Source organism: Pseudochaenichthys georgianus, chromosome 3 (genome assembly GCF_902827115.2).
Source record: "Pseudochaenichthys georgianus chromosome 3, fPseGeo1.2, whole genome shotgun sequence".
Classification (NCBI taxonomy): Eukaryota; Metazoa; Chordata; class Actinopteri; order Perciformes; family Channichthyidae; genus Pseudochaenichthys; species Pseudochaenichthys georgianus.
The window spans coordinates 41,671,164-41,695,992 of record NC_047505.1 but is presented as its reverse complement, the minus strand read 5'-3'; the positions used below and the strand labels follow the sequence as shown (position 1 = coordinate 41,695,992).

Genomic DNA, 24,829 nt, shown 5'->3' with positions numbered 1-24,829 from the left:
AATCCCAGAACCACACGGGGGGACCTAGTCAATGACCTGCAGAGAGCTTGGACCAAAGTAACAAAGGCTACCATCAGTAACACACTACGCCGCCAGGGACTCAAATCCTGCAGTGCCAGACGTGTCCCCCTGCTTAAGCCAGTACATGTCCAGGCCCGTCTGAAGTTTGCTAGAGAGCATTTAGATGATCCAGAAGAGGATTGGGAGAATGTCATATGGTCAGATGAAACCAAAATAGAACTTTTTGGTAAAAACTCAACTAGACGTGTTTGGAGGAGAAAGAATGCTGAGTTGCATCCAAAGAACACCATACCTACTGTGAAACATGGGGGTGGAAACATCATGCTTTGTGGCTGTTTTTCTGCAAAGGGACCAGGACGACTGAGGAAAGGAAAGAATTAATGGGGCCATGGCTGCAGTCAGATTGTTTAAAAATCAGCTCCTAAGTTCTAACCCTATCGTCTATTCCTTGACCTCTGAGTGAAACGTCACGGGGTTAAGGGATAGTGGATAGGAGAATTCAAAAGGACTTAGGAGAAGAGACTGCGGTACTTTAGAAAATCCGAATGCACTTTCACTATCCGACGTGTTTATGATGCGCCAGCGGACGTCATTGTGTGCGTCTGCTGCTGTGGGGAAACCACAGTTTTCTATACAGCGGACTACAACATGGATGTTTAATAAGAACGAGGGACTACTGTGAACTCATCTAGAGACTCTGCACCGTGCTCTGATGCTGCTGCTTTGCTTTATGAACGTGGACAACAGAGAAACATATTCTTCAGGACCAAAGTTGGAATTGAAATACAAAAGGAAAGTGAAACTTCTGCTCGTCCCCCTCTCCCTCCGGTCCACATTAATACAAATGATCCCAATAGGCCTACGTATGATTGTATGAACTAAAGATCTTAAAATCAATACAGATGTATTTATTATAAACGTTAGTCCTTAACATCTATCACTGTGTATATCACCATTCAAACATCTTTTAAAAGTTGAACAAACCCCACACAGCTCAGTAAAGACTGAAATGTTGACTTTATTTGATAATTTCAGTGAAAACTAACGTTCATATTTCTCTTTTTGATTATAATACTGATGAACGTTCAAAACAAAGCACTTTGGCAACTTACCACCTATGTTTTAAAATGCTTAATAAGCACCGTAACTTTCATGATATCATTTCTCGGTCATAATCGGTTGTTTCCGTGAACGGCCGACTGTTGAGTGACGGCAAATGCTGCGGCTGCAAGGCATTGTGGGGCAGCATTTTCGCTTCTCCTGTCGGTTAGGGAGGTCCAGTGGTTCCTAAGCTAAAGGAGGTTATAAAGGAAGTTTGAAACCTCCTTTCCTATCATTCTCATCATTCTAGAGAATTCGAACGGCACTTATCATGGCTGCCACTGAGGGACTTCCGGGTCATTTCACTCCTTTAGGAAGGTTCCTAAGCTAAATGGACTATTCGACTTCAGCCCATGTATCGTGATATTTTGAGTGACAACCTCCTTCCATCAGCAAGGGCATTGAAGATGAAACGTGGCTGGGTCTTTCAGCATGACAATGATCCCAAACACACCACCCGGGCAACAAAGGAGTGGCTTCGTAAGAAGCATTTCAAGGTCCTGGAATGGCCTAGCCAGTCTCCAGATCTCAACCCCATAGAAAATCTTTGGAGGGAGTTGCCCAGCGACAGCCCCAAAACATCACTGCTCTAGAGGAGATCTGCATGGAGGAATGGGCCAAAATACCAGCAACAGTGTGTGAAAACCTTGTGAAGACTTACAGAAAACGTTTGACCTCTGTCATTGCCAACAAAGGGCATATAACAAAGTATTGAGATGAACTTTTGTTATTGACCAAATACTTATTTTCCACCATAATTTGCAAATAAATTCTTTAAAAATCAGACAATGTGATTTTCTGGATTTTTTTTCCTTCTCATTTTGTCTCTCATAGTTGAGGTATACCTAGAATGAATTGCAGGCCTCTCATCTTTTTAAGTGGAAGAACTTGCACAATTGGTGGCTGACTAAATACTTTTTTGCCCCACTGTATAAAGAAGATATCTTTCACTGTTTTGGTGGTCTATAACTTTTTCAAAAAAATGGCCTTGTGTTTTTCAAACTATAAAGAAACCAACTACATATCAAGACTATTGCGTCAGATGTGTTTATTTCACTACAGACTTAAAAACATGTGTTTGTAACAAATATAGTACAAAGGTCATAGTACTAAACAGATTCTCATATTTTAATCTGCTTCCCATCCAAAGGTTAATTGACATTAAAGTTTAGTCACCAAATCGTGTTTTTACTTTCACATTTGTCATTCAGCTCAACCTTGTGAGCAGAGTTATCTCACTGTCTGGCAGCAGTTGGATGATAGCATTATGATACATGATGTAATGTGAAGTGTTTCAAAATACGAATGGTACTCTGCCCGACCTCGATGGCCAAAGTTCATTTGCAATCCTATACGTATTGTATCACTTTGCATTGAGCCTGGGATAAGAGTTGGAAGTCTAATGTGCATAACTTCTGTCAAAGGAAGCAGTGCATTGTACTGTGAGCCTGACTGATAGAGATTTAAAGCTGCTGATTGTGTGATTTACTGACACCTGGTGGACATGCCTGGTGATGTGTATGAATATGAACAGAGATCCATCTGTATTTTTATATAATGAAAATTATGTTATGTCAACATAATTGTCTGAACTTCCTAACATCTTTGTTTTATTTCTGTTGTTTTCTTGTCAGGCGTCTCCTGCCTCTGGCCTGGTGTCCATATTAAAGAGGCGTCCTGTGTGTCTGGAAGACGTGAGTGTGATCGGCTCAGAACCCCGACCGGACAAAACCCCGGCCAAAAGACGCGTCCGCTTCAAAGTCTCCGATGATGGCTGTGAACAAGGTGGGTTTTTCATTTATTTCCCAAAGGTTAAAGACCTGTATAGACCTCCATAAAAACATCAAACACAGGAATTGGTCTGGGTTAATTATGATGAATCCACTTCCTCTCTAACTAAATCTCTCCTTCTTTCTTCCTCTGTAGATGTTGGCGGTGGAGACTCCTGCCTGCTACTCTTCCTGCTTTGTTTTGTTACCGTAGTGATCAGTGTGGGTGGCACCGCCCTTTACTGTGCTCTGGGCGACGCCCACTCCTCCGTCTGTCAGGACTTCTCCAGGAACGCAGACTTCTACGTCGCCCAGCTGCAGAGTGGGATATCTCAGATCCAGCATTGGTTGGCCCCCGGTTCATAGCAGCAAACAGCTAGTCAACATTAAGGAGCAGCAGGTCTCACTGTGGATCTCTGGGGGTCCAGATGCCCCTGCTGCTTCCTGGGACGATGTTTTATGAGGTCAGGGAGCCAGGCAGCTGCCACAGTCCCTAGCGCTGTGTGGAGCTAGCTCGTTGGTTGGTTAATATTACATCAGATATTGGCATTTTTAAGCCTGCTCTACTTCGTTTTTAATACTCTTTGAATACAATCCCCGGGTTCATTGAGCCTAAAAGTCTTAGGTGAGATTATTCTTTACCACAGGACTTTGAGAGTTAAAGTAGGGCAGAAAGAGGAGAACGGAGTGCTTTACAGAAGAGGAGGAACTGACCTGCACGCCTCTCAATGCTGTCCACATTAAAAAGGTTATTCATTCTCGAGCTAAGTTTAGACATTCAAGTGTCCTATTGAACTAAGGTAACACGTGCACCGTCTGCCAGTGACAACTACATTTCTAAGGTCACTGGTAGTGAAATCTACCATGACTGGATACAAACTTTCACCGACTTCTCCAAGACTCATCTCCCTCAGTTAAGAAAAAGAACAAAATAAATGAGCTGCAATCCAGGGTGATGTTTAAAAAAAAAAAAGTATATATAATATAAAAGTATATATAATGTACACAGTTTGTTGACTGGGGGCTCAGATATGTTGTACACACACTGCACAATGGGAATGGCCCAATGGGCATTTTACAAACCTTTGCAGCCACTAGCTTTTTATTGTTGACTTTTTTAATTCACACATTTTTAAATGAACAAAGCATTTTGCGGTCAACTACTTGGAATGAAATCATTATGTCTTAATCAATCTGAATGAATGTTTGGATTTGTAATGTTAGACTTTGATTTGTGTCACCTGTAGGGAATTTATGTATTATTCACATTGGACATGGGTCTCCTGTCTCCTTTACTGTTCTTTCTGCAGTGTGCTGACATGGCTGCCATGGAGACTCAAAGTCCAAACTGTACGTTTATGGTTTTCAATGAGCTATTCTTAACTTTATGTAGCATATGCAACATGTACAGGAACACAGTGCACCTCTGTATATACTGTCAGAAGAATGTTTAACATGTTACACATAATACTGGTACGATTCTAAAAAAAAAATTCATTTAATTTGATCAGCAAATATCCATTTCCACAAACTGTTTTCCGGGTCAGTGTGAGTTCATGCCTGTTATGCACAGATAACTTGAACAGAAAATAATCTTATGCGGGTCTGGTGAGGTTTGAGATGTCTTAAAACATGGGACGATCGATATTTGAAGCTCTGTCTGCCTGTGTGTTTGCTCTTCTTAGATTATAGGCATCACTCTCAATATGTGATTGTCAATGTTTACTATTTGTTTTTTTCCCAAATTATTCTTTGCGCTCAGTGTCCTTAAATAGTAATCTAGTGAACATTTGTCATTTCCGATAAACAGTTGTCTGATTTGTTTACATCTGCTTGACCCGGTTTTCTAGACAAAGAGGTCCTTTCTCTTAGTGGAAAACTGATTTCCTTAACGAGAGAAAATACTTACTTTGTCCATGAATCAAAACCTTTATTCATACACCAGTGCTTTAACTACTATTTCTAATCATTTAAAGCAATCTTTGCCTTTTTGCCTAATTTCTACCTTTTTGTGTCAATGTTTGGTCTCCAGTTAGTCATCTTTCCTTTCGTGTGGATGCAATGAAAACTGCCCGTATCTCACAAAGGTCTTAATTGTCAGGATGTAAATAAAAAGACTTACTTATGCATTCAGAACAGTTAACCTCTTGTTATGGTGTGTCATCTACATAACCTGTACTAAGTTTGAGATGTGAGTTTTTCCTGGGACATCAGGAGTAGATCGTTATTTTTATTTTGCACATGTTGTCTGGCTGGTTCAGATAACCATCACTCAGAAAACCTCTTATTTAATCTTCTAGATGATTTTAAGTATTTGTAATACAAGGGATGTCAAATGGAGGTGGTTCAAAAAAACGAAGGTGCCTCTTTTGCATCGGTTTGTTTTTCTTGCTTGATAATTGTAATCAGTTATTTCACCTCTTGCATCACCATTGTTCTTAAGGAGCCTTTGACGGAACATTTTATTTCTCAGTCCATAACTCTTCCTAATGCCATGGTACACGTTTAGTTTCTAAAGCTGGCTTGTGACTGATGAGTTACTGCTGTCTTTATCTTCTTCTCTCACAGATTGTTAAAAGATTCATGTTTCTCCCATCTGTAAGCATTTGATTTGTTTTCATTTCTTTTACCCATTTGGGTTTTAGGACATTCAGAAATGAGAAGTCAATTTTTTTGTGTATGAATCAGTACTGTGTACGCTGATATTAGCCGGAAGATGGGCATTTGTCAAATTGTCTGAGTTCTTGCCTCTTCTTCTTACAGATTGTTATAAGGAGATGAAAAAAAAAAAAAAAAACTTCTTCCCTGACATGTTTCTTGATAAAGCCATTCAAAAAAAAAGTTGTTTGAGCCTCAATTCAGTCTCTCCTGGAATGATGCTCGCTGCTGTTCTTGTTCATTCAGTTTGAAAGTGGCCTGATGGTATATCGAGGTCCAGGTGCATGATGGGTTAAAAAAGGCTGTCTGTAAGTCTTACTGTGGATGTCTTCGCCATAAAAGCAACACGATTAGAAGTGAATGGGGGCAGTTCAGTTTGATCTTTACATGTATGAACCGTCATTACTAAATATTAACACTGCTTTCATCATAAGCTCGGGATGGAAACCTATAACAGGTTCTTTGGGGTTTTTCACCAGAGAATTTAAAGTACAATTACACAGGGTTCTTGGGTGAATCCTTTTAAAGTTATAAAATACAAACAAATGATGGATAATTTGAAATTGTTATATATTTCTTATGGGATGTAAACAATTACATTCATATCAGTATGTTGTTTCTTTTTAAATTTTGATAGTATTTTAACAACAAAACAACAGGATTTGCCTCACTTTGTCCACTAAATGATGCAGAACATGATATGACTGCTGTTAAGACAGGTTTGGTAAACACTTCATTGTGTGGGAAGTCACATGTTCCTTTTGTTTTGTGGAGTATTGGCTCCAACATATATAATGTATAAACAGTACAGTATATGGCAAAAAACCTTGAACCCATAAGTCAGAAACACCACCGATGCATTGTTCCCAACAGTGAAAAGTCAAAGAATAATACAAAGGGTTTGGAAGTTGCAAGGAAGCAGAACTGTTTGAATATCTGAACTTTTATTATTAATCCAGACGGTGAATATCTGCCCCTCCAAAAAAAATCGTCATTGTCCTTAAAAGTCTTGTAGAGAGGAGTTTGATCAGATAAAGTACAGGGACATCACTACAGGTGTGATCACTGCAGTCAGAGAGAAAACCAGTTTCCTGACAAGAGTTGTCTGAGCTTCACATGCATCAGTGTGACAGATATTATGAAGGTTGAGTCTGTGTGAGTCGATCTGAGCTGAAGTCTTGTTTCCATATGAACTCGGGGCAGTACTGATCGTCATTGTTACAGCTGGCTGAGCAGGCGTAGACAGCGAGCGTCCCCCAGTCGATACTGGCTCCTGTAGAGTCCACACACAGACTGTTCAACAGCTGGGGCATCACCTGAAGAAACACACAGATTATTCCATGTACTGACCCTTTAAGGTGCTGACAGTGTTGACGTCACAGTGTTAGCTGATGGGAAAACAAAGCTAGGTTAAAGGTAAACAAATGTCATCCTGCTGTCTTGTTAGTCGCCAGAATCATAGGACTCATGCCTACAAATTATCCCAAACCACTGGTAAGAAAACGAAGACAACTATGGTTAAATTAGATAAGACCAGGATTGTTCTTAAAAATGCTGGTAATTGTAGCAAACATATCAGATAAGGAAAGTTGTATCTCTTATAGTTATGGATATGTGTTTAAAGGTTTGTCATGCTCATGGAATAATAATAATTCAATAATTGAAGTAAAAGGAATAACATCCCTTTTAATTCTCAGCGCATTATCTGTACGGCCAGGAAGATAACTGCAAATAGCAGGGGTAGTAGTTATATGCATCTTGAGATTTATTAGACCTCTGTTTCTCCAATTACACTTGGTTTCTCCGGCAAATGTCTGCAGGTAATCCTGTCAGATCGCCTATCCATAGAGTCAGACGGTATCTTTCGGGGTCAGTCAATCTGCCCGGTAGAATAATGTTAATTTATCAGAATAATACTCACAGTTTCGGTCAATAAAACTTGCTAGAATAAGCTACTGTGTTCAGGGAATAATTCTGCCTGTCACACCAACCACTCAAGTTGCAGTTTATATTATGTCTGCAGAAAATGTCCTCACTTTATAATTTAGTCCTATAAGACAATTTGTGTAAAATGGTCATAATAAGCAGCTGAGTGGGACACACCTGTAAACATTATACTTTTGCAACGGTAACAGCTGTGCCCAATGGATAATCTGTCTTTATCAACTTAAGTCATGTAAACAAATAAAATGCCCCTTAACTTGTTTTTTATCACCAACGTGCACACACACTTTTAATACGTGTGACAAAATAATCGCACATAGGCATTTGAGACAGCGTTGAAGGGCGAAAGCTAGGGATAAAGAAGATGGAAGGACAATAAATGAATACCTGAAACTCAAAGATCCTCTTGGCGCCACAGGTGCATGGTGGGATATCCTGATCTGAAGGGATGTCCTGAGAAGACACCCACAAGGGGGATCCCCCTCGACAGTACCGCACCACCTGAACAAAACAGCACTGTGAGAAGGACTCGGAGAAAACGGCAAGATCTTTCTTACTTCATATCCTAAGTGTAGGGGTGTCCAAACTAATGGCGCGTTTCCACTGTCGGCCTCGCTCGGCCTCGCTTGGTTGGTTTGGTTAGGCCTTATTAGGCCCGGCTCACTTTAATGCTGCGCTTCCATTACAGTTTAGGAACTGGGGTAGTTACTATAGTAACGCAGTGTAGGCAGAGCCGTGACGTCATCTTCAATGAAAGCCCCAGAAAAACAACACAGCCGTTAGCTCTTAGCACTCAGAGCTCACAGCTCTTCATATCTGTTCAGAAACTAGACAAAAGTTAAACAAGTACAAACCACAGACTGCCTGTGTCATGGCGAATACAGTCGCTGGTTTATTTATGTCTGTAGGCCGTTGTTGTGAGTGTGGATGGTCGGAGCATATATAACGTTAGCTTAGCCAAGCTCCATTTAGAAAACAAGCATTTTAAAAGGGTTTTTCGCCTGCCGTCTGTCTGCAGACTTGTCAAAGCATTAATTCATGGTTTTTACTAACCGGTATCAGTATGTTGTTACTTCGGCATCATTTTGAAACGTGTATTACAATTAAATCACGGTCAAATATGTTCATCTTGTTGTAGTTGTAGCCCCCTTGCCAGCGATTCTCTCTAGTTTAGCATACTCAGCCCGACTCAGCCTGGTTGTTCCTGGCCCTAGAACCATGTTTGAGTCGGGCCAGAAAAAAGGTGAAAAAGTAGCCCCGGGCCAAAACTAGGCCAAGTGGAAACGCAACCAAAAACAGGCCCCGCACGGCTCGGCACGCTTAAAGCGAGCTACCCGCTGCAGTGGAAACGCGCCATAAGGCCCCGGGGGCCAAATGCGGCCCATTTTGAATCGGCCCTCATCAAATAAAAAAAGTATAATGGAATATGGCCGTAAATGAAACTTGTGCTTGTCTTACATTGTACTTCTTAAATATAAATGTAGATTACACAGTAGTATTCGTGTGTTAATAAGACCACTTTTCAAATAAATTCAGTCAATTAAAGTTGGAAACATTTTTCTAACATATCTTAGTTGATAAGAAAAAAGCCCAATGACTTATTTACATAAAAAGCTTGAAATACACCCTTCCTATTTCTCCTTATTATAATCACTGAGGCTTCTGTTTTAAGGGATGAGCTGCAAACACTCACAAGCATCATTTACCTACATTTGATTGCTTGTGCTAACTTATAACTGAACTTATGAGGCAATATAACTCTAGTGAGTGGCCCAGCCCTTCGTATATTCTTCTGTATGTGGTCCTAGGTGAAAAAGGTTTGGACTTAGTGTGTTTGTTCACCTGGTGTGGCTCTGGTGCAATCCTCTTTTTGAACCGCTGCACCATATTGTTGTCTTCAGTCTCGTGCATCGCCATCTCCTCCAGGTCTGTCTCTGCCAGGGCTGAATACAGATAATAATAATTTAGCCACAAATTAAAGCAAAAACATTTCTGCAGTGCTGGTGATGCCTTCCAGCAGTGGAACTCCTGTCATTATCCAGGTAACCATTCAGTGCATTAGTGTTACATGATTTCTAGGAATGCTCCGATCGGGAATTTTGGGGCCAATCGCCGATTCCACAAACAACCAAAATAATTATTACATTCAAATGAAGTACATTATTCAAGTTTACATTAACTTTGGATAATAACATGGGAGAAATGAGCGGAAGCGCTCTCTTTTCCTCTCTCTCTCTCCTGACAGCCTGTCAGTATCGTCTCATGCAGCTCACTGATCCAGTAATGAGTGACCCGACAGTGAAGAATACATATATGTATAACTAGTAGGGATCGACAGATATGGCTTTTTCAAGGCCGATACCGATTATTAGTAATCAAGGAGACCGATAACCGATATTTGGAACCGATATACATTTGCAGTAAAATCAGAAAATCTTGGTGTCAAAATATAGAATAACACAAACTCCAACACAACTTCTTTGAAATGCATTTAAGCATAGCCTATATTATGTTTAATGAACTTTTAAACATCTTACAACTGGTTTCCTCTCTGTGCCCTTTTCTTTAGTGCAGCCATCTGCAATGAGTAATGCGGCTTTCACACCAGCGCTTTTCAGTTTCTAGCTCCGAGCGGGAGCTTTTCTGCTTCAGCTCCGGTTTCCCTTTTCAGCTCCCGCTCTGTGCACACCGCCCACTGGCGCCCCAGAGCTGCCCTTGCTGCGTCATGACGTCACCGTTTACATCGCTGATTTGCCATCCAACGGCAGCCATTACGGCGCTCACAACAACAACTGCGTCGGGTCGATGATCGTGTTGCTTTTAATCACACGAAGCCAGAATAAATTGAATAACGACTTCTCCAACCTTATACTTTTCTCCAGAGTGCCGTGGTTCATTGTTTATTAATGTGTTTCTGCAGCATTTACCGACCGCTGCAGTGCTGCTCTTCCACGGAGTGTATTCTCCCGTTAGCTCCCGGTTAGCTCACACTGCAGCGGCCGCTCTAAAGTATTCACTGTCCGACTCACACAAGCAGCTGATGCATATCCCCAGTACCCTTAGCCTAAGTGAATGTGTGTCAGTCTGAATTGATACTGTTTGGTATCACAACGCTGTTATGAAAGTTTCTCTGGTATAAAACGGGTGATGTTAGCATAGCAACCGAAGCTAAACTGACTACTTGCATCCGATAGCTGCAATAATACAAAACAACACGTCTGCCTCTCTCCACAATGATCGATAACTGTGAACGGATGGTCAAAGTAAGGCACAAATAAACAGAATCACACGAAGCCTGGTTAGTGTTGCCTGACTTTATAAAGTGTGTTTATAGGCACTACTGCTTGTAGGCACTGGCAGGCATGACAGTCGACCCATGGGGAGGTGGGTTTAGTTTCCTGCACGCCTCGACGTAAGAGAGACGTAAGCGACGTCACCTCTTAGCTCCAAAGCTCTTGCCTCTGGACCGACAATTTTTTGGAGCTGGAAATAAAGCGGATTCCGGAGCTAAGAGCCGGCGCAGCTCCGGTGTGAACTGGAAAACCCGGCGCTTTTCAGGCTCTAGCTCCGAGCCGGAGCTGAAAAGGCGCTGGTGTGAAAGGGGCATTAGAGAGAGACAAGAAGTGGGGCTGCAGGCTGACATGCTTAACTAACAATAATGCTTAATTTATTATATCAAACCAATGCCTGTCTATCTAGCATAAAATCCCAATAAACTGCTAGCAACTGCAAAACACTATGCTAGCTAATGTTTTGCAAACTATTAAAAGTGAGTCTATTACAGTAGACCTAACGTTAGACTAGTAGCCTCACTTCTAATATTTTGCTAAACATTTGCTAAATACATTAGCTAATGAGCTAGCCCCCGCAGCCTCCCCTCCGCACCACAGTTCCGCTGCGAGACGCTGCACGCTGCGAGACGCTGCACGCTGACTGACTTCCCGCGTCCCTGTGTAACTGGGAAGCTGATAGAATTGGATCAATAGATCGTGCTGTTTTTGCAACTTCAGCATAGGGGATTGGGATGTTTATTGAACTTCAGCTTTCAACTGATTTACCTTCGAAACACATGTATGGCTCTGCCGCTCAGCGCTGCTGCTTGCCTCTGTCTGTGTCTGCGTTCTTCGCACCTGCCTGTAATCTGAGAAGGTCCCGCCTCTATGGCTGGCTCCCGCCCGGAAAATCAGTGTTGATTGACACTTCAGTTCAGATAGCACTGTGGGCGGGACATTGCTCGTGTACAGAGAGTGGTGACTGCAGACAGAGAAATGGCCGCATCAGAGCCAAAGTGTTATCGGCAATTTTATAAAAAAAAGGCCGATACTGATAATCGGTCAAATGATGAATATCGGCCCCGATAATCGGCCTGGCCGATAATCGGTCGACCCCTAATAACTAGTTTAGCTTGTTCCAGAGGTAGATAAAATAGCTAAGTGTGTTAGGTCTAACTCTTAGTGTGTGTTTTGCTCCGCTCAGCGGTCCGTCACAGCGGGTGGAGCTGCAGAATTTCTGCTTCACACACATACCCCTATTTTATTGTCATTTTCGGACACCTTAACATACTGCCAGACTGGTGAAGCCATTTTGGCTTGTTTTGCCGCGCACAGAAAAAAGTGTCATGTATTTTACGTCATGTGATCGGCCTTTATAGATCGGAGCATCCCTAATGATTTTAACATGTAGAAGCGACCAGTAGCCATACAAGTTAAATCTTAATGCAACAGTTTTTTCTGTCCTGTATTATGTTTGGACCAAAAATATAAAGCACTTTGCTCATTTGCTACAAACCATACATTCACTCATACCACTTTTATACGGCTTTTTGAGCTCTACCTGCAAAATAACAGTGACATTTCAACCATATGAAAGCATTGTTCCCACAGACGTTAGAGGCCGTTGTGTGAGACTTGTGTAATGTGAGAGTTTGCATGTGCATGAGAGAGATTCAAGCAGTCAAATTGCTTTTGGTATTTTTTGTGTAGTGAACTCCTGAAATTACATGTCTTCCCCAACTTTCCATATCAGAAATAATTGAAAGCTTACCGTCTGCTAAGGAGTCTGCACCCTGTTTCTCTTCCTCTTCTTCTTCTTTAGACTCTTTTGTGTCTTCATCCTCCTCCTCCTCCTCCTCCTCCTCCTCCTCCTCCTCCTCCTCTGGTTCAGTGACCAGCTCAGACTCAGGGAAGAGGAAGGTTGATGTTGTGACAATGGGAGCTTCTATACAAACGGACAAGGACACAACAGAGATATGAGGACAAGAATTGTTTAATACTCTGACTCTAAACTCAAGCTATAATAATGACTTCACATGTATTAATCACACACACACACACACACACACACACACACACACACACACACACACACACACACACACACACACACACACACACACACACACACACACACACACACACACACACACACACACACACACACACACACACACACACACACACACACACACACACACACACACACACACACACACACACACACACACACACACACACACACACACACACACACACACACACACACACACACACACACACACCTTGTCTGCCACACTCCCTCTTGTGTGTGTGTTTCCAGTGGAGGGTCTGGTGCGGTTTTCCACAGTATGTGACGCTGTGACAGCGGGAGCAGGCTTTGTTGCCGGGGCAACCGCAGACCCAGCATAGTTTCACTCCGGAGACGGACAACACATTCGGGTCCGGCTCAGGATCACTCGGGGGTTCATCCTCTGAGAAAACAGAAGATTGACAAAAAGAAGATCCCTCATAAGGAAGACAATTTACTGTTGAAGAACAGTTTCTTCCCCTCTGCTACCGGCCCCCCCACTGACACTTTACCTCTGCCACATCATAGACTATATGCATTACATTAATGCACACAATGTTCATACTCCTTTCTGCACATATTCATATTTCACATTTCATAGTTTATATTCTAAAATTCGTTTTAATATAATTCTGTTTCCATGTAAATGACTGCTTTATTTAAATGTTATTGCTATTTAACTGTATTTTATTACGGTGTAAAAGATTTTTTGTTTTATATTAGATTTCTTGTTTTTTATATGTTATGTATGCACCATGACATCAAGTCAAATTCCTAGTATGTGCGAACCTACCTGGCAATAAACCTGTTTCTGATTCTGAAGTACTTTGAAAACTGCACAATGAGAAAAATGTCAACTGCAAATTATTAAAAAAATAGCAACCTGGTGGAGGGTTGTAGGGGTAAAACTCGTTCCTCCTCGATACCTGGCTTCTGAAAACTGAAAAGGGAAGAGGAAAGTTCAAAATCGGAAAAATTACACTTACTCTTAAAGATCTCCTATCATGCTATTTTTATGGGTCTCAGATATATAAAAAACATGTCTATGATGTGTTTTGCTCAAAATACCAAACAGATCATGCGTTTTAGACATCCCTCATATCCCTCTATGTCAGCCCTGTTAGAGAATGGCTGATTCTGGGTCCTTAGCTTGAGAAATAAAATAAGAAGAGGGGGAGCTTGTGCCTGCTCAGAATTCTACCACAGATTCAGCTAAATGCTCCCGTGATGAAACGCGTATCATGTTCCAAATCACATCAAGGATTATTTCTGAAACAGTATGGAGCTCAAATGCTTTTTCTCTTGCGGTTTTACCACAAGGTGAGTTCCTTTTTTTATTTTCTGCTTTTTTACACATACTCTCTCTGGTACAGGTTAGCTCTGAGTGTTAGCATGCTTGCTAATGTAAACAAAGACCATATTACGTTGTGCATTGTTTCTGATAGCAACTTTCTGATAGTGCCGTGGGTGTAAAGCCAGCCCACCTTTCCGAGATATGGGTACGGAAGAAAAGAGAGAGGGTTTTGTTTTCTGACATGTTGTGAGTTCCCCGACACACCGGGGACACATATTTATGTATAAAGGACATTAAAAGGTGCATTTTGCATGATAGGAGACCTTTAAGAAAGACATCCTGCCCTCATGGGACAACATGTGAAACATTAACGGCCCGTCCACACAGCGGCGTGCTTTGACGCTTGCCGGCGGGCGTGTCTGACACTCGACCAACAACCAATCACATGAATCTCCCGCCCCTGACACACAAGCAGCGGTTTGATTGGCTAGAGCTTGTACTGGCATATGATTCGATTGGCTGACGCCTCGCCGAGGCGTCAAAAGTTGAACATTGCTCAACTTTTGCTGCGAGACACGCCAGCTACGCTCCACGTCGCTTCCCACGATGCATTTCGGCTAAAAGTGACGTCACCCCATTCAAAGTGAATGGGGAAGCCTCAACGCACGCCGCTGTGTGGACGGGCCGTAAGGAGTAAGGACCAATCACTGTTACAGGTACCTTTAAAACAGCGGCTGTCATTATGCGTGTAGCACTCGTGAGTTTTGCAGCAGAACAGAAAGAGTGTTCTGTGGAAACTTCTGTCCTGACCAGAAATTGGTCCGTACACCTGAAAGGAAAATGCAGGAAGTCAGTACTTTACATTTCATACATTAATTATCGTATTAATTGGGCTGATATTGTAAATAGATGTTAGCTTCTTGTTCATAATAAAAAGGGAGGAAAATAACTACCGTACTTTTCGGACTATAAAGCGCACCTGCATATAAGCCGCAGCAGCTAAATTGTCCGTCTGTCTTGCTCTCATTCTGTCTCTCGGTTCCACTTTTACTTTGGCGCGCTACCTGTCTCACTCTTTTCCGGCCTGCTGGAGCCCGCCGCTTAAAGGTGGCGGGCGCGGACCGGTCATAGAGCCCATAGTGTTAAAGGTGGTTAATTTTACCTGTAAAATCCATAGATTTAGGAGGTTAGTGGCCGTTAGCTGTACAAAAAAAATTGGGGAAAAAGTCGCGGTTTATAGTCCGAAAAGTACGGTATTATATTAAGAGGAAATCTGCCAAAATGTATTTCATATTGTGATGTCTTTTCTCTTTTGAAATGTCTATGAAAGTAATGTTAATATTTTTTTTACACTTTTACTCATTAATGATATTTTTTAGTCTTGATTCTACTGGTTCAAACTTTAAATTAGAAAACATATTAATCAAATGTTTTTACAACACAATGTAAAACAAACAAACAAGGCCGCTTCCTAAAGATGAATATTTTTGTTTGACATGTTTTTTTTACTTACCTTTTTTATATTTCTTGTGGTTGACTTACTTTTACTTTTTCCTGAATGTGTTCTGTCTGTTACTATGTAGTTGTATTTATACTGCTCACTTGGCTAGGTCTCCACAGTTCCAAAAAGTACTTAATCTCAAGGGGATGCTCCTGGTTATAAATAAGGGTTAAACAGAACAAGAATGAATAAAAAATAAATAAATAAAAGGTGTGTCACTTAGGGACTTCATGAGATAAAATAAAGGCTAAATCTGTATAAGGAACTTTGGGGAGCGTTTAAACGTCATGTAACACCTGTGTCACGGTGGGTCTCCGTCCTTATGGGTTAAGATTAAAGCATATTTTACTGTGAAAAAGAAATATGTATGGCTTCTCCGGGACACTGACCTGCAGCAGGAAGGCCATCGGCAGGCGGCACATCTCACACTGCAGCCCGGGCAGGGAGGGCAGGCCTGTCCGGCTCAGCCACGCCGGCCTCCCCCCCACTTTGCTGGGGAACTGCGGGGCCAGAAGCCGCCACGGCTCCACTTCCTCCAGGAAGCCGAGGACCACCTCCTCCGAGGACAGGCTGCGACCTCCGGACATTTTAGAGAAATGAATATGATATGTTAAAATTGACAGAATAAATCCTGCTTCACAACCGTTCACAACACATGTTTTGAAAATGTGGTGCCGTTCAGAAAAGGGTCCGTGAGGAAACAGCGATCCGCAGGTGTTTCGTTCCGCACTCCGCAGTCCTCGAAGCACCACTGTAGAAATACAGAGGCTAATGCTGTTCGGGGGACACGCAGTATTTGTTCACCTGACACTCTGAGACCCATGAAATGTTATAATGTTTTTTTAAACAATATTTTACGTCATCTTTATTTCCCACTCTGTCCACTAGAGGGCCCACATGTCTTGTCAACAGTAAAACGTTTCAGGCAAATAGACTTGACAAAAATAAGTGTAATGTTATGAAAAATAAATGGGCTATTATTACTAATAATATTGTTATATTTGTATTATTATAATTATTGCTATTATTTTTATTATTATTGTTGTTATTATTATTATTACTACTAATACAAGCTTGATGACACTCCCTCTCACACACACACGCACGCACGCACGCACGCACACACACAGACACACACACACACACACACACACACACACACACACACACACACACTGTGATGTCATTTGAAGGGGAGTTTGGGACGGGTCTGTCCATTGGACGGCTGGACGGACACAGACTGTGACATTATTGAATCAGCGCTCTACTAATCGGACTTTAATTCACATTTAATTCAACCATGAAGCTCATAGTGTACACAGAGTCAGCTTTGTGGCTTTGTGTGGACAGCAGAAGTTCCAACTTTTTATAATTAACCTAAAATGGAAACTAAAGTGAGGCGGACAGCAGAGAAGTCAGTTGACACACCGGTTGATAATCACGGAGGAATTGACGATGTGAACACTGGCTCGACCCGGGACTGAGCCTCCTGCCCGGGGCTCCTCCGGCTACATGTCCCCCTCCTCTCCGTGCCAGATGCCTCCGCGGGGCGAGGGGTGCTTCAAGCCGGCCCCGGTATCCCCTGCTCCGCCTGTCCCACCGAGGAGGGTCCGGGGCTCCGGGAGGACGCGGCGGGTGAAGTGTGTGCTGGTGGGGGATGGAGCTGTGGGGAAGACCAGCCTGGTGGTCAGCTACACTACCAATGGGTATCCTACCGAGTACGTGCCCACCGCGTTTGACAACTTCTCAGGTAAAGGAGGAAGATGATGATGATGATGATGATGCCTACTAAAAAGGAGAACAAATAATAATTTCCGAAAGTCTTTTGCAGACATTTGCAGTGTTGTAAAGGGACAGTGCAACAACAACATGAACTGTAGGAAAGAATAGATAGATATTCTGTTTATTTATTTGTAAGTCTACCCCAAGATTATTATATTGTATTTGTATATTTTCACCCCATGTTATACCTTGCAATCTTTTACTTGGATTCTTTTCCCTTTTTATTTAAATATTGTAATTTGGAGTTAACCGAAGTTACAAGATTGTATTGCCAACTTCACTGTAAATGCTCTGCACAAATAGTTGCTAAAGTCAATTTTATGCAAACATTTTACAAAATGCTGAATTCAGCCTTGCATATATTGAGATGTCTTGCCCTTTTCTGTTTTATTATTATTTAACTGAACATCTTTGACCAAATAAGATATTTAAAGATTTAACCTTGGACTTTGACTTCACTGTTTGTGTGTGCAGCCGTGGTATCAGTGGACGGGCATCCAGTCAAACTACAACTCTGTGACACAGCCGGGCAGGTCAGTGACCTCATCACAAATACACAACACACACTTACACTTATACTTACACTCACACACACACACACACACACACACACACACACACACACACACACACACACACACACACACACACACACACACACACACACACACACACACACACACACACACACACACACACACACACACACACACACACACACACACACACACACACACACACACACACACACACACACACACACACACACACACACACACACACACACAATACGCACACAGAGGGGAAGAGTGAGCAGCAGCATCATTTCCTGTTTTAGTTGTATTTGTGTTTGAAACAATACTGACCATGTGATGAAGATTAAACCCTTATTTCTCTCTTTCTTTATTTGAAAAGAGAAGTATACTCAAACACAAATTGTATTTTTGTGAGTGGCATTATTGTTGTTGTTTTCATAATTGAGAGAGCTAGACAGGAAATGTGGGAAGACAAAAGAGGTGGTGTGACATGCAACAAAGACCACCCCCAACAATTAGTCTACCCTACAAGTTTTAATTGAAAACTTTTCTCAAACTTAACAAATATCTTGTTTTTTTATCATGGCAATTCAGAGATGTTGCTGCAGTTTTCTTATAAAAAGATGTGGCTGCTTTATCCAAATATCTTTTTAAATGACAATGTAGTTTGACTGACATGGTGAGCATGGAGATAATAGGCACACAGATTAAGTTAAGTTTTAAACTAAATATGCTAAAACGTTTAAACATCTCAGTTGGATTTGATGTGTTTGTTGGTGAGCTCAAACTGTCCCGCAGGTAATTCCTGGGAAAAATGATGTCGCACACAGGAAGTGATGCATTTTGCATCTGCATATGGAAGAGCAGCAGCTGTTCTCTGAAATAAAACCAATAATTAAGCTTCAACTAATTAAACTTTAAATTATTGTGAACTATACTGGAGAGGTTAATCCATTAATGAATTAGTAATTTCTTCAAGAAAACAAACTCAAACCTCTCTGATTCAAGTTTCTTAAATGCGATATTTTCAGTTTTCTTTACTCCTTTATGACTGCAACTAATAATTGAGCTGTGGACAAACATTTCAAAGACATTTCAGGACGTTTCTTTGGCTTTGAGAATCACTGAAAGCAATGTTTCTCTATTTTGTTTCATTTTACAGACCAAACAACTTGTCGATTGATCGAGAAATTAATCTGCAGAATTAATGATAATGAAAAAAATCATTGTTGTAAATGTTGACCATGTAACAATTTAAGTGTATCTGTTAAAACAAACAAAGTGTGTTTTCAGATGTGATGGCAGAATGAATGGGAGGATCACAGGCAGAGGAAGGATAGACTCAGAGATAACACGTCAGGGAGGAAAAGCTCAACATATCCTCGTAGTTTATCATCTGTCATAAAGAACAGACACTGAGTAGCACCAGACATTGTTTTGGAAAGACATGATATGCAGAACGTTGTAGATGTCTTTCTTATCCTGTACCATACTCTGTTTTTTGTCCAAATACTCCTCAAGTCTCTTCTCTGCTGCATTTGTCAAATCTCTTCATCCTCAAAACGTATCTCTCTCTTTATCTTGATTCCTCCCTCCAGGATGAGTTTGATAAGCTGCGTCCTCTGTGCTACACCAGTGCAGATGTGTTCCTGCTGTGCTTCAGCGTTGTCAGTCCCGCCTCCTTCCAGAACATTCCGGAGAAATGGATCTCGGAGATCCGGAGACATGCACCCTTTGTACCCATCGTCCTCGTTGGGACGCAGTGTGACCTCCGAGAAGATGTCAAGGTGGAATATTTACTGATGTAGAGAGAACGTAAAGAAGTTGCAATATGCTAGACAAAGTGATGCCTTTATTCTGACAAAGTTCAAACCACTAGCTTTGAAAATTCTGAATCACAATTTGACCCATTTGACACATGTGTTTTACAGTCTTTTTCACAACAGACATTTTTGATTGCCATTAGAAAAAAAGCACACATGTTATTGATCACATTAACAATGAAGTCTCCTTGTAAAACACGACAGTGTGACAGATCAGCCATATTTAAATAGCACCTTAAAGACAATAATTGTGTTTAGAAATATATAATGTTACTAAAGTGATAATTTCGATGTTTTGAAGTGGGGATGTATGAGGTTGCTCTTTTTCTACATTGACAAAAACAGTAATTTTACATTGCAGTTTGCACTAGTTGTTGGTCTACTGCTGCCTTAACTGTATTATTTTTAATGTTGTGTGACTTTGTTGTTTTAAAAATACAAATTCAGATTCATGAAAGTCACACAATAACACAAACTAGAAACAGAAAAGTGTCAATGTTATGCCAGTCCTTCGATCCTAAACCCTGTTTCTTTGTATTTGTGAATGATCACTGATTGAAGAAGAACATTGCAAGTGTCTTCTTCCTCTTTAACAAATAAGAAGATACAAGCTCTACAGAAGCATGGTAACATTGAGTTTCCTCTTCTCTTAGGTTCTCATTGACCTGGCTAAGTACAGGGAGCGACCTGTGGACCCAGCAGATGCCCAGGAATGTGCCATGGATATCGGAGCTGTGGCCTACATGGAGTGCTCGTCCCTGACCCAGAAGAACTTAAAAGAAGTGTTTGACACAGCCATACTGGCCAGCCTGCAGAACTGCAGCTCCAACAAAAAGCATCCCAGAGGGAAGCAGAAACGACAGAAAAAGCAAAGGCAGACACCGGACAAGATGAAGAGTCTGTCCAAGTCCTGGTGGAAAAGGTACTGCTGTGTGGCCTAGACCGACGTCTGAAGATTCTCTGTTACTGACTTATTCTGGTCTGGATTCAACTTGAGTCGCTCTCTGTTTGGGTTTCTCTCTTTTCGAGCCTGACGTGGTCCTCGACTTGACTGTGACTGGGAACCAAAGTAAGACTGGCAAGGATCGTAAATATTTTACTTTTTCTTTTTATTCCAAGAGGGGTTTCAGTCTTCTTGTCGATGAGATTAAGTACTGAGTTCTAACAACATTTTCTATAAAATATAAGCAGTACCGCAGTGTCCTTTTTCCAACTCTTCCGGAATTGAATCGCCATCAACTGGGACTAACAGGATATCGCTCTATGTCATGGTGGATGTGATAATGTTCCTTAACATTTGGCCAGTCCAGAAAGTCTTGTCTATGTTTAACACTTACAATGTAAGCGTGTTTAGTCTGGTGTTCTTGTTCCCAACCAAGTATGCATTTTGGTCGCTTGGTGAGCTTGACTTACTGAAACTGCTTCCGAACTTCCTTTTTTTATCTTGTCTCCAACACTCATGATTAGAAAGAACTGCCTCCTGATAAAGAGCGTCTCTCAGACAAAACATTGTTGTTTATTAAGGCTGACCTTTCCTATTCCATTAGTAATTGTTAAGGTGTTTTTCATGCTAAAATACCTCTTTGTAACAAAAAGATCTATTGGTTCATTTCTGGTGTGGCCTAAAAACCTAATCTGAAACCAGAAACATAGTTCATCTTTTATTTTGGTCTCGATTTGAACTATTTGTGGGATAAGTCTGGCTTGGTTTTGAGTTTGTTTCTCACTATTTGGGCAATAAAACAACCAGAACACTCATTCTTTTTGCTGAAGCCTAGGTTTAGGCTCATATCGTATCTTAATTGAAAAATAATTATATTTTCTCCTTCAGGAGAAAAAATATCACAACATCCATGTGATAAAACCCTAGCATTGTTCTGTTACTGCAAGTTGTATGTTTATCTCGAAGGCACAACATTGCATGTTTGTCAGGTTTCAAATATTGGAGGTCTTTCTCTATACAGACTTATCCTTCATTATTACTGAACAGCTCTGAAAGACATAGAAAATACTATATTGGCTTCAGATATGTGTACTGCTTGTGGGGTGTTTGATTTATCTTTGCACACACTTACACAGCTTTACTGTAAGTGTGAGCACTCAACAGAATTAGATCAACTCAGCGCCCTTTGCATGTGTTCAGATGTTTGTTCATGTAGGTTTGCAGAAAAGATGAATTTTGTATCTTTGCTTTTCAATGCAGTTGTGTATCTAAAAGACTGTGAAGTTTTAATTATGTACATATTCAGTGACATATTTTTCTTTAAACTTAATTTTCATTAGTCAGGTTTGTTGATCTGTGTTTGTTCCCTTTACCCAAAGTATGCTTTATTATTAACCATTGGTAATTTTGGTAACTCTGCATCTCATTATGCCTGGTTAGTTTTGCAGCATCTCCTCTCTCCAAAGATAAGGACACACATTGTAAAGCAGAAAAAAAACGCATAATATGTTGATGTCAATGTTCAGCTGCCACACCTTCCTTTGTACATTGTAGTTACTAAAGCAGAAGAAAACCCAATTATTTACAACTACTTCTCTACAGTGCCTTCATCTGAATGGCTCTTTGTATCACTGCAGCCGAAAGAAAAAGGGTGCAACCAGGTCGCAGTCTGTAATGACCTCAAAGAAAACCGGACAGTTTTTTGTGAGCAACATCATCATTCATATTGATCAGACATAAAAACAAAACAACACATTTACACTCTAGCATTCTTAGCATTAGGACAATCTAAATCATGGCCTTAACCACTGTCTAAATCCAACTTAAACCTTTCTCTCCAACCCAAAGATTATACATTGGATAAGGAGTGCAGAGTTAACATCTGCATAGTTAATATGTGTTCATCTCAACAATATTCATTATGACCCTAAAAAGCTCGCCAAAACTCTGCTCTGGAGCAGTTTAAGTCAAGTGTATGATGAAAAGCCTATTCAATTATGTGAAAATTAATAAATGTCTTCATCAATGTAAGAGAAGCAGAATAGCATTAGCTTTTTCTAGAGTGTAGTGTGAAATGGAGTGAGCTGTGAAGTGCTTTTAAATGTAATTGCACTGTGAAGAAATGTCTTAAAATGTACAAACAAAATGTTCACAGATTGGCAGTCATGCCATGTTTCAAGTGTTACAAGACAGCTAGACCATGTACAATCATAGCAGACAATATGCATGACTCTATTGACTTCTGTAAAAAGGTTCTTACTGGTAACACTCACTATAACTTCAAGTGTGTCTCCCAACAGACTCTTCTGCAGAGGAACTCAGTGTGTGTGACCCTAACTGACCTTACGGTTGCTCTACTAATTGGCTACAACCTGTAAACCAATGCATAGAGAGAGTTGAGAACTTATTCTAAAATGTATTTGAACTCATAATGTTGAAGAAGTGTGTTTCCTGAAGCTGTTTGGTAACTTTCTGCTGAAGATTTTACAACTGCGGATGAATGGGTTCACTGTGTCCCGATGTTTTACTCATGATAGCAAATGCATTGTTTCTTGCTTGGGAAAAACGTCATAATAAGTTGCTTGTCTTGCTGTTTGGGTGCAGGCTTGGTTGATGGTGGATTTAAGTGGGGTAAATGTGGTTCAAGCCTGCCTTTTATTTTGAGACAAATATTTGTTAGATTACTCCTGCTTGAATACATTAAAACGGAAAAATTATGAAAACAAAATATACTATAACCCTTTAAAGTGCGTTCATGCTGTCAACTCTGGCCACAAATGATAATGTTATGTATCAAAATGTGAATAGTAACATGAGTTGAGAAGAGTCATACTTTCCCTCACTGATAGCTACTGGTTGAACCACACAAAGTCACGCTAGTAGCAAAACAAAGTATGCTGATAAGAAGGTCTGCATTTCAATGTTCAAATCAAACATTTTATTTTTGAAATCTTTGCTTGCGTGTTTTATTCATTTGAATGTTTTACCTGCTTTCAGGAGCCAGAATAGGCTAAAAGCAAAGTATACCCTGTATGACAGATGAATGGCTTTGTAATGTTGAACAGATAGGTCTCTGAAAGTGAACTAAGGTGTTAAAAGAGAGTCAGAAAAGAGACAGGAAGGTGACTGGATAGGAAGTTATTTGTTGGTTCTGGGGTTTGGTTGAAGGATAGACAGAAATGTGAATGCTCTGTGTTTGGGACGGAGGCAAAGTCTGTAAAATATAGGTATGACTGCAATGATTTCCGTTTTTTGTGATACAAAAGGGTGTAGAAATCTACCAATAAAATACAAATACAATTGTTGCTTTACGTGACTGACCTGGGATTACCGTAACTGCATTCGTTTTTCTCAACACTGCCTTCCCACACAAGTCTAATTGTACAACAATATCCCATAAAGTCCAGTGAGGTAAAACAAAAAGCAGACCGCCTGGGGAAACAGACAGAAAGGTTCATTCTTGAGATTTCAGGGTTTTATTGAGGTTACCCCCTGAAGCACACCTGAGCTCACTCACATGAGACACCAGGAGCTTCCCTCAGCCTGTGTGAAACATCCTTTCTCCTGCATGTAAAAACATTGTAACAGAGACATTTAAAAACAGAAAGCATGCTGACACTGAATTCTCTGTGTCACCAAGGACGTCAGTCAGAGAAAGAAATGTTTGTACAGAAGTTTTATACCCTGAGAAATAAAGAATATTTGATATAATACATGCTGTGTTTTGTTGGTTTTGAGGCTGTGTGCTCAGCGGCGGGACTGGGGAATGTGTGTGTGTTTTAAATATAACTCCCTGTGACAGCCCACAGGCTGTAAAAGAGAATATGTATTTTGTTTCGTTTTTTGGGAATGCATTTGTATTGAGTCTATATCATTTGTGCACATTGTATTGTTTCCTCATCAACAGAGTTTTACAAATTATACCAGAAAGAGAGTCAGGTAATGGTCAGGAGGGTAGGTATCAGATACAGGGCTGCAAATCACAACTAATTACTTTGCCGATTATTTTAGATCATCAATACAAAATGTCTGAAAAAAGGGGTTAAAAAGTCTATCCTAGTTTCTCAATCTTCAAGGTGATTTTTTCTTATTCTGTCTGTTGTTGTCTAAAATC

The 24,829-nt window shown here is 40.8% G+C and overlaps 3 protein-coding genes across 4 annotated transcripts in view; 2 read left to right on the top strand and 1 right to left on the bottom strand.

Annotated features, from left to right (window-relative positions):
- The window catches only part of cnsta (consortin, connexin sorting protein a), a 45,768-nt gene extending 39,981 nt beyond the window's left edge, over positions 1-5,787 (top strand). The window contains exons 12-13 of one of the 2 annotated variants that reach the window (XM_034075275.2): positions 2,757-2,907; positions 3,049-5,787. In XM_034075275.2, coding sequence (XP_033931166.1) covers positions 2,757-2,907; positions 3,049-3,257 — 360 coding nt within the window. In that variant the 3' untranslated portion in view covers positions 3,258-5,787. The remainder of the gene's footprint in view (positions 1-2,756; positions 2,908-3,048) is intronic. The other variant, XM_034075282.2, reaches the window with a different exon arrangement.
- Positions 5,788-6,474: 687 nt separating this feature from the next.
- pdcd2 (programmed cell death 2) lies at positions 6,475-16,430 on the bottom strand. Its single transcript, XM_034102649.2, has 8 exons — positions 16,021-16,430; positions 14,851-14,959; positions 13,720-13,776; positions 13,051-13,239; positions 12,537-12,710; positions 9,336-9,436; positions 7,881-7,994; positions 6,475-6,865 (listed from the first exon to the last, which is right to left on the bottom strand). Exons 1-8 carry the CDS (start codon positions 16,216-16,218, stop codon positions 6,686-6,688), a joined length of 1,122 nt encoding a protein of 373 aa, XP_033958540.1. The 5' UTR covers positions 16,219-16,430; the 3' UTR covers positions 6,475-6,685.
- Positions 16,431-16,834: 404 nt separating this feature from the next.
- rhoua (ras homolog family member Ua) lies at positions 16,835-24,428 on the top strand. The gene is made up of 4 exons (XM_034075268.1): positions 16,835-17,381; positions 17,888-17,946; positions 19,548-19,736; positions 20,426-24,428. Exons 1-4 carry the CDS (start codon positions 17,144-17,146, stop codon positions 20,711-20,713), a joined length of 774 nt encoding a protein of 257 aa, XP_033931159.1. The 5' UTR covers positions 16,835-17,143; the 3' UTR covers positions 20,714-24,428.
- Positions 24,429-24,829: the final 401 nt, after the last annotated feature.